The 10,718-nt window shown below is 38.4% G+C and overlaps 1 protein-coding gene across 1 annotated transcript in view; it reads left to right on the top strand.

The window, feature by feature from the left end:
- MBOAT2 (membrane bound glycerophospholipid O-acyltransferase 2) overlaps positions 1 to 10,718 on the top strand; it is a 34,901-nt gene that overhangs the window by 6,317 nt on the left and 17,866 nt on the right. Inside the window, exons 3-4 of the mRNA XM_029085733.1 lie at positions 7,506 to 7,560; positions 8,385 to 8,568. Of these exons, the coding sequence (XP_028941566.1) occupies positions 7,506 to 7,560; positions 8,385 to 8,568 (239 nt within the window). The remainder of the gene's footprint in view (positions 1 to 7,505; positions 7,561 to 8,384; positions 8,569 to 10,718) is intronic.

Here is a 10,718-nt window from a genome sequence, read left to right as displayed (position 1 = left end):
GAGAAGGACTTGGGAGTGGTGGTGAGTGAGAAGCTGAACACGAGCAGACAATGTGTGCTTGCAGCCCGGAAAGCCAATAACCATATCCTGGGTTGCATCAGGAGAAGTGTGGCCAGCAGGTCAAGGGAGTTGATTCTCCCCCTCTACTCTGCTCTCGTAAGGACCCACCTGGAATGCTGTCTCCAGTTCTGGATCCCCCAACACAAGAAAGACATGGACCTGTTAGAACAAGTCCAGAGGAGGCCACAAGGATGATCCGAGGGCTGGAGCACCTCTCCTGTGAGGACAGGCTGAGAGAGTTGGGGCTGTTCAGCCTAGAGAAGGGAAGGCTCTGGGGAGATCTTATAGAGGCCTCCCAGTACCTGATGGGGCTATAGGAAAGCTGGGGAGGGACTTTTTATAAGGGCAGTTAATGACAGAACAAGGGGAAATGGCTTTAAACTGCAAGAGGGGAGGTTTAGATTAGGTATTAGGAAGGGATTCTTTCCTGTGAGGGTGGTGAGACACTGGCACAGGTTGCCCAGAGAAGCTGTGGATGCTCCTCCCTGGAAGTGTTCAAGGCCAGGTTGGATGAGGCTTTGAGCAACCTGGTCTAGTGGAAGGTGTCCCTGCTGATGGCAGGGGGGGGGGAACTAGATGATCTTTAAGGTCCCTTCCAACCCAAACCATTCTTTGATTCGCCATTTAGGAGAGACCTTGACTTGAGCTGGATGATCACTGTTGCTGGGAGCACAGTGTAAACATGACATTCAAAAGTTGATATGACCAATGTGAATTCAGGAGCAACTGCTAGTCTGGTGTCAGCAGATGCTAAGAAAAGATGTACAAGGAAAACTTAGATTGTATTAAAGCAATGATTGTTAGTCATAGACAACTTAAAAGAGGTCCCACACAAGAAATTAGTGAAAACAAGGCTGCTGTCAGTGAGCTTTTGTTCACTGTACAAGGGTCAGTGCTTCCATTGGAAAATACTTTGAGAGATATTGATAGGGGAGGAGATAATGTTGAAAATCATTTTACTAAGTGGTTAGTGGCACTCTGAGCCTCTAGTCACATCAGCTTGGCTATATTAATCACCAGTTACTTTATTTTTCCCCCTCATTTTTTACCAGTATGTCCAAGGAGACACAATGAAAATAAACAGCTGAAGGAAAGGTGTTGGTGTGTTGGAAGATCTTGGTAAGCTTCAGGACTCTAGTAGTAGTTAGGTTGGTTTTGTGGTAATGGCAAGTCTCCTGCACGTGGTGTTTTCCTGGCAGCCTGTGCGTTGTGTTCAGCTGGTTTCAGTGTTACATTTGAAGGTCCTGGAGAGAGCTGGATGTAATCATGAAGGCTGCTCAGTCATGCTGCATATTAAAGAGTCTGTCTCGCTAAGTGGATATGCTCGATTGGAAGTTGAACACTAGTATGGAATCCCATAAATAAGTAACAACTACTCCTGTAACTGGTACAACCCTATGCACTTACTATGGGCTTTTTTTACAAGCAGGAAAATTATGTGCAAGTTGCATAGGATTAATTTAAGCTTGCTGTATAATACTGACTTTTGAGAAGGCTACATGGATGACAAATTTACACTTGAGTAAATTCAGAGTATGCCTTTGGTGTACTCTGATTTATGTTTTGAACTTAAGTCTTTGATAGTTTTTGTCTTCTTACAGTTTCTTGTTACTCAAATACACACTGCCAAGATGAGTAGTCTGTTATGTTAAGATTTGCTTTGTATTTCTTGCTGATTATCTTTGGCACCACGTAGATAGCATATATATTCTAAATGCAGAAATGTTTTTACATGATTTGGAGACTGCTTGTGTCCATATTCATTCTTTATGGCAAGATTTAGATTTATTTATGCAACACTTTAGGCTAATGGCAGAGTTAAGGGAGAAAAGGAATTTTTTTGTACTTCAGATCCTATACTCTGGAGTACATTTTTTTCCATTATATTTAAACCTAGTATGTTTTGGAGAAGGAAAGGTGCATTGCAGCTACTCTAGAAGCAGGGAGCTGGTCTACGGGTGCATTTTAGAAGGGCTATAAAATGGAGGATTGTACTTGCATGACAAATTTGAAATGTTGGCAAGTAAAGAAGCTTTTGCAGTTGCAGTTATAAGATACTAAAATTAAGCAAGGGAGAGGAAGAGAGATACTGTCACTGCTTAACTCTATCTTACAATGAGTTCATAGGGTGTTCTTCCTTTTCTGCTTAAAATCTACTCATCCCCACAGAGCCTCACTTATTTTACTGCAATTCTGTATGAGATCAGGGATCTTTACAGGAAAGATGCATAGCTCAATCTAAAGTCACTAATCTGTATGCGCTTTGGCAACTTGTTTTTATTCCAGTGCTTAATGAATCTTAAACAAAGAATCTCTTCAAATGTTTTGTATTCATAACCCATTGACGTTCTGGAGCTCACAATGTATTTATTTTTAAATCTCCAAGAGATTCGACCAGCAAAACTAGGGAATGATAGACTTGATATTAGATATTTAAAGGAAAAAAAAATTCTTACAGCTTCTTCCAACCTTGTTCTTATTTCTTTTCTCTAATTTAAACTAAATAATACATAAAAGTTTAAAGAAAAAAAAAGTAATTTTTAAAATATAATACCCATCTACTAAACGTGAAATCTAATTCTTCCAAATTATTTCTTCATATTACTACGTTGCACTTATCCATAAAAATGTGTGGTTAGATCCAGATAAGAAACCAGAACCATAACAATCTTCTGTTCTGTCAGCTGCTTCTTGGTTCCCAGGGCCTTATCTCGCATGCCTCCTGACCACAAAAAGCCAAACTCTTTGTTCCTGTGTCTGCTCTTCTCCCATCCCTTATGTCTTGGGTTTCAGCTCTGTAGTTGCTAATTTTTAAATGTGCTTTTCCTGAAATGCTGCTTGCTTTTTTTTTTTTTTTTTCCCCCCCCTAACTATTGCTTCCTCTATGTATCTGATGCTCTCAAATTTTCAAAAGCAATAGAGTAGACATTGATGCTGATCTGGTAAGACACTGCATTTACTGTGAGAACTAAAAGGAGATAGAGTGCAGTGAGCATGCAACCTGAAGGATGTACTGAAGCGTTGAACAGCTTATGTATTTCTATTCATTATGTGATATTTGTTTGAAATAAATACCTGAAAAAGACCTACAATACCTACAGAATCAGAACAGGATTACCAGGCTGAACTGCTGATTGTTACAATGCAACCCCATGGTAAAAGGGAACGTACCATGTTGTGGCCAACTTCCTTTTGTGACTAAGTGCGTTTTTTGTGTCATAGTGAGAGGCAGTCAGTTAAGAATGTTATGTTTATGAAAATGGAGGTCTCATAAACTCTTAATGCCCTTTTCTGATTTCAAATAGATCTATTATTATTATTACTGCTGCTACATCTTTTTAAAAGTGTATTTGGATGGTTGCTGTTGTGGAAGTGTAAGCAAGAGAAAATTGAACAACTCTTGAGACAGAGAAATATGTGCTTGTGTATGTAGAACTAAATGCTTTTAAGGATTTTTGATAGGTCTTCATGACCCAGTTCCACTTTATAAATGCTGGTATTACAACAAAAAAGTTGCAGCTGTTCAACCAAGAATGTTGTTTTCTAATTCATCTGTTAATTATGTCAATGATGTCAGTGAAACTGCCATGGTGTGGTGGGGTGTGTGTGTGTGTGTACTTTTTTTAAAAAAAAAACAAAAACAAAACTGATGTTTTCTTCTTATATCTAGGAGTTTATTTGAATGCTCCCTCTCCAACTGTCTCTTGATCTGTATATATTTATTTTATTTTATTTTTAAGTGCTTCCTCTTGCATTAGTGACAGCATGGTCATTATTGTTTGAGTATTAGTTACCAAATCACTTTTGATTACAGCACGTGTCATTAGTGTTTAAAGGAATTAAATTGTATTTCTCCCCTCCTAAGTCCTCAAGTGGTGTTCTGGGCCTACATTTGCTTGCATGATTCTCTGGATATCAAGACTTGTGATTTTTCTTGCTCTTTTGTAGTTTCTTTGCAATTTTACTCAACTGGCATCTGTGTCTGTCTGCTTTTGTTGCTGCCAATGTGCTAGTAACAGCTAAAACTGTTACAGTTTGTCTGTCTTCTTCAGGTCTTAAAATATTTTAATAACAGCATGCATTTGGGCTCAGCTGGTGATCCATTTCATAACATCAAATTAAAATTTGCTGCAGCTACAACAGAGCCTGTGATATGATCTCCATGTTTAAGTATTATTAATATAATATAATCTTATGTGTAAGCATTATTAATGAGTTACTGATTAGCCAGATTTCATGCAAATACAAAGGTGGATATATTCAAGCAGTTTAACTGCAAAACTGGGATGGTGCTATGATATAATTGTAAACAGTTATTATCATAGCGAGAGCATGGTAGTAGTCAGGATATGCCTTAATAAAGCCCATATGGTAGGCTATTGGTGTGTACCTAAAGAGAATGATTTTGTTGTCATTAGGATGTGATCTTCTGAGGAGAAATTAAAAGATGCAACTTCCTCATGATCTAGGCTACTGAGGATAGATTTTGGTACTGATGATTTACAAAATTCTTTTACTAAGGAAGGAACATAGAAGTATTTCCTGTTTTACAGATGAGAAAACTGAGTTACAGTTGCTGAGTGACCAAAGGATTTCACCTCTCTGAAAGATGTTCGATAAAACCCATTTTCTCTGATCCCCACTGTGTGATTTGGTAGCAACTAGAAGCTCTAGTCATTGCATTAGTCTCCTGCTTTAGGACAGGAGAAAACAATTCTCATAATCCCCAGAGAAAGGTTGCAAAACTTGATGAGTTCCCTAGCAGCGGCATGCTACTGAAGGGGGGTTTCTTCATCTCCAGTGTGTAGCAGGTAGGGAACAGCTATGATTTATGAGGCCTCTGTTCCCATGGGCAGATACACTGCCTGAGAAGTATTTAATGTATATCTATTAATTCATCTCTTATTAGATAAGCATCAGTGTAAGAGTACCTTTTCTATATGTATTTTCTATGAATTAAAAAACGTTAACACTAACTTCTTGAAAGCTTTCAAGAGTATGACAGAGATCAATGGTTTCCTTGTTCTTGTGTGCAATGCAAAGATGATAAATGAGCCTTCAAGGCCCTGAGAAGACATTAAAAAAATGCAAGGAAAGCCACTGAACTGACCTCAAAGAAGCTGCTGGCTGGAGGGAAATCTTAGTGAGATAGGAAATGAAAAATTAATGGCAGCTTACTTGTATGTGGTGTGTTTGAGACAGCAAGTGCATTGCTCACCAGATTACTAAGGCTTTAAGTGACTTCTCATGTATGTGTGTATAGAACTTAAATCTGTTTTAAATATGCCAATTCTTTCTTTCTCACCCCCCAAAAAGTTTAGGTCATATTTCAGTGGTTACATTTTTCAGTTTCAGGTTTGAGGTTTTTTCCCTTCTTTTTCCATACCACATAAATAGTGTGAAATCTTTCATTTGACAAGTTTCCTTTATTTAGTGGTTAGTCTGGCTTTATGCAAGTTCATTTGGACACACTTGGTGACTGCTTCGTCCTTCTGCCTTAAGAGTAAAATAGTCACATGGAATATAACAGCGAAGAAGCCTTCTGCTCTGGTCAGTTTGCATTGTATATGCTGTGAGAGTCTGAAGGCTCTGTACTGGCCACTTCAATACACTAGTCGTGTTGCGTGATCTATGTGTATCTTTAGAAGTCTTTGTGTTAAATTTCTGGTTAAGTTTGTGTTAAATTCAAAGATTCACTACCTGAGAACTGCAGTCTTATGGCCTCAAAGGTTAAAGGACCTTTCAAAATGCTTCTCCCACATTTTTTGTTCAGTACGGCTATCAGCATAGAAGTCTTTGCTGTAGCACCAAAGAGGAGTTGTGAAAATGTAATGATGGGGAAGAGAAGGTGCCTGAGTGAAGTTAGGGGTGATGCTTTGTCCTTCAATTTCTTGCCTTGAATGGGTACGAATGGGGGTGACTTTCCACTGTGAAGGATCAGGGCTGAGGAAGGTATTTTTCCAGGTCATAATGGAAGAGAGGACAGGGCAAGTTGCTAACCCCTGTGTATTCTCAGCTTTGTTGGTCTGAAAGTGCAGTTAGAATGTCAAAAGTGTGTATGGGTCGTGGTTCCTGTGGTCACATGAAGACAACAGTTATCTTCTCTCTAGATAGCAAATATTTCCATGAGTAATAGAATTAAACGAGATTTGACTTCCCCCCCCCCCACCTCCCAGTCATTTTTTTATTTTAAGCCTGACTGATTTTGATATCTAAAAAAAAAAAACATTTACTCCAGTTAAATCTTTCCTTATGCTTGAATCAAATATAAGGGCTCCCCTCTGTGGATCTACTGGCATCAAGGGGTGGGGTTGAAGGCAACCTTTCTGTGAATGGAGGAGGATCTTCTGTAGAATCACCTATTTTCATAAAGCACTTTGGTATTTCATATCTATATGAATAATTGAAGTGGGATTCCATAAACTTCATTTCCTTTAGGAAGCTATGCTCATAAAAATATATTTTTTTGGTGCTTGTGATGGCAAAGAAAACTTGCAAATGTAAATAGCAGGGAATGGATGCATACGTTAATGTCTTAACCAGTGGAAGGGCTGCAGAAGGAGCTGAAGCAGTCATTTTGGGAAGCAGTGCTGGCTGGTACAAACCAGGGCTGTCTAAAGGAAGGAGCTTTGCTTCTACTGTGCCCCTGAATTAGTGTGTATTATAATAATTTAAAGTGTTGAAGGTCATCTTTTTTACTTTGTTATGGGAGTACAGATTTTGAAGCCTGTTTTTCAGGGGTAGGCCACCAGCATTTCAGAAAGTGTCTTGTATGGTGAAAAGGTAAATTCAGTCTTGCTGCTGAACTTAGACTTGGTCTGCCCCCTTCTGCTAGCAGGGGTTAGGGCTTCTCGTTAGTGCTCATGAAGACTTGAGCGCCCTTTACTGTTGTGTCTGCTTTGCTGAACCTTGTTTACAAACTTCAGTTGCAGCATGAAGGTGCTCTTGAGGTCTGCCTTAAGTTTTGAATTACTTAAATCTATCTTGGATTATGTTCATACTATACATTAAAAGCACAAGGACTAGTGGAATGTCCCTGGCTTACTGCAGTGTTCAAAGGGGTTTGGGACTTGTACAATTTCCAGGACTGGGAATAAAGGGTTTTAAAACCTGCAAACTTTGAAATCTTAACCAGTATAAGGAATTTATTTGTCAACACTTATTACAACCTTTCTTAATACTTTCCTGTAATCCATGTAATTTCAGGTGTAGGCACTGTTGGATATAACTGAGGATACAAGAGTTTGTAATTTTGTCAACAGTAAGAATTGTTTGATCCAACTCCAGCAAAAATGTTATGTGACATAATACCTCTGAAATTACTTGAGGACTTAAGAAATTACACTGTAGCATGAGGTTTGCTCTACTGAGTAAAGAAACTGCTAATTAATGTGTGGAGCTTTATCTTTTCTTTATTTTTTCCTTTTTTCTGTCTTCTTCCCTAGGAATGTTTCGGAAAACTGAAGATTTGACTCCATCACAGAGGTGCTTGGCTGTAAGGTAGGCATTCAGACATTTCTGAGAGTCCAGTTTTGGGGGTGAGGAGAAGCTGGTGTTTTGTGTGCTTTATTAATGCTCTGTAGAATTGCTAGAGGTCATGTTCAAGATAGAGAGTTTACAAACTCATGCAAAACAGATCCTTTTTGTATTTGTAGCTTAATTCATACATCTGTTCTGGAAAATATCACTAGTAGGTTTTATACTTATTTAAGAAAAGCATTCTGAGTTCTTTGCAGTCCATGCAAATTCATGCCACATCAGACAGGAAAACAGTTAACATTTAGGACACAAATAAAGTAGCTGGTGAAGGAACATGCTTGTATAATTCTATTTTTCAGTATTTAACTTACCTTTTCTCCGTTCTTTATTCAGGAGACTTGAAAATATATGTTGTCCTGGGCAAAACAATCTTGACTTGAGGCATTTTCCTTAATTGAAGTTATTACCAGTTAACACAAACTTTTGTTTACTGATTCAGTTATTCAGGGAAAAAAAGAAAACATAAACAGTTGAACAAATACTTAGGGGAACACCCTTCCTTCTCCTTCCCCAGGCACAGCTTCAGTCAAACACCTCTACTGGGCAAGGAGAGAGTCACCAGAGTTCAGGAGATCTATCTGAAAATGCTCAGTACGGATTGGAAAGAAGTACTATGTGTAGGATGTTTTAAGCTGTGATTGCAAAAGACACACAAACTGCTTTTCTACATGTGGCTTTTACTGCAGTTAGAGTAAGCAATAACGTGGAGTATGATTTTTACCTACTGTGGAAATTCTGTAGAACTACTCATTCCTTCTCACAGGTTGCTTGTCTTTGAATTACAGACGTATGCCAAGTCTACTGGAGTATTTAAGTTACAACTGTAATTTCATGGGTATCCTGGCAGGCCCGTTATGCTCTTACAAAGACTATATTACTTTCATTGAAGGCAGATCATATCAACTGCAACAATCTGAAGCAAATGGGAAGGAAGATACAAAGTATGAACAAACGGATCCTTCTCCAAATGTAAGATGTATGACTCTTGCCGTGCAGATGCTTCCATAATCATTGCATGAAGAGCTTGGTTTGCACTGTTCATTTACAGGCATAACTTCTGAGCTGTATCTGGAATTCGTTCATCAACAGTATAGTTCCCTGTTCAAAAAGTGAAATACTTACTTTTCTAAGGCAGGTTTTCTCTATAGTTTCCAGTCTGAATCTTGTGGATAAAAGCACATTAAATTGGAGCTTCCTAACAAGCTTATATAGTAAAAAGCTGTCTTTACATTAAAACAGTTCTTGCATGTTTCCTTCAAAGCATATACTGTGCATAAAAAAAGTCCTGGTAAGGATGAAGTGCACATTTTGCCATTTGAAAGCTGATGAGACTTAAAAGTTCCAGCAAGGTTTCATGAATGTTCTCAAATTCTACCATTTTTAATGTCTTTTTGCAGCAAGTAGAAAATTTTCATATGTAACAAGTTGAAAAACACTCACAGAAAAAGAAACAAAACCAAAACTCACACATTTTTCTTGCTTTTATTCAAGTAGGGAGGTATTAAAGATGGATTTTGATCTGAAGGTATAGTAAAAGATGTACTAGCCGTAATGCTATGGCTAGTATTCCATACTGCATATTCCTTTTTTCTCTTTGTTCAGTTATTGGAAAAGAGACCAAATACATACAGAAGAAAGTCCAGTTGATCATACCTTACATACAAGAGGTATGGTATGGCCTGCATTAAGGTCAAAAGCTCCCAAAGGCTTGTTACTTTTTAAATTTAATCCAAGTTCAGTGCTCAGGGTATGGAATATTATCTTTTCAGTCTTTTCATATTCTCTTAAATAGAAGTGTATCAGACTTTTAAATTTGTGTTGCCTAAGATAATTACTACCACACATAAAAAGCAGAAGCATCATGGAGTCGACTGGAACACTTCAGATAAATGCCTTTTGCCAATTCCAGTGCCAGTTACCTATTTTCTGCTTATCTTGTGGACCACTAGCTGTTACTGGAGCAGATGAAGACATTCCCACATGTAGCTGCTTGTCTTATCCTACCAGCTAGAGGTTACCATCCCCAAAGCTGGGCTAACAGGGAGTGCTTCCCAATCGGTTGTATAATCTCCAACCACTTCCATCCTTTGAATATGAATGAGAACCCTGCACCTTCTGTTCTACTCATCTTGTGTAATTGTAGTAACTTGCACCACAGGAATGTAAACTAGGAGGATGATAACACTTTAAACTGCTCCACATGTTGATAAAGCACCTAAGCTCACAGCAGTGTGTTGTAGAACAAGTAGGAAGGGCAAAAGACACAGGAGAATTCCTTGCACCTCGTAGTCTGTAGTCTGCATTGATGTGTTTGTTGTATTGGCAAAGTTACAGACCATTCTTTTGTTTTTAAACATTGTTTTGGCTCAGTAAAGGCATAGAATCATAGAATGTTGTGAGTTGGAAGGGATGCACTAGCATCATCAAGTCCAACTCTTGCCCTAGCACAGGACAAACACAAGATTCAGACCATTTGTCGAGGGCCTTGTCCAAATGCTTTTTCAACATTGTCAGACCTGGTGCCATGACCACCTCCCTGGGGAGCCTGTTCCAGTGCTCCACCACCCTCTGGGTGAAGAACCTTTTCCTAAAGTCCAACCTAAACTTGCTCTAGCTCATCTTCCTCCATCACAGCTTATGTACTAAAATCCTATTTCTGCAGAAAAATATTATGTAGTAAAATTATTGCAAATAAATGGAACTAACCAAATCTGCCAGTATCAGTACTTCTGGACATGCATCTACTGATTGCCTGGTAGGACTTACTAGCTTTTTACTACATAATCTTGCTAGTAATCTGAACAAAGTCGATAGAAGTAAATGTAAACCTATGATGGATTCTTGTTTCAGGTAAGCAGTTTTCCTTGAAATGAATTGCTCATAAGATGCTTGAAACTTTTTGCAATATATGCTGCATTAGCTTTTGACATAAAAATAAAGAGAAGCTGTCTATGCTGTTGATATCTCATCTCCCAACTGGTGTTAGAGAAATCTGGCTGCATTTTATAACACCAGTGAGTATGGTGTGCTTTTGGAGAAACATGGATGATATAATTTTACTGCATTTGCTGCATCAATTAAAATATTCATTGTCTTGTTCTAGAACATTAACTTCATAA

This window comes from Antrostomus carolinensis, unplaced genomic scaffold (genome assembly GCF_000700745.2).
Source record: "Antrostomus carolinensis isolate BGI_N321 unplaced genomic scaffold, ASM70074v2 scaffold1817, whole genome shotgun sequence".
Taxonomy (NCBI): Eukaryota; Metazoa; Chordata; class Aves; order Caprimulgiformes; family Caprimulgidae; genus Antrostomus; species Antrostomus carolinensis.
Note: the sequence above shows the minus strand (reverse complement) of the source record. Positions and strands in the feature narration are given on the sequence as shown.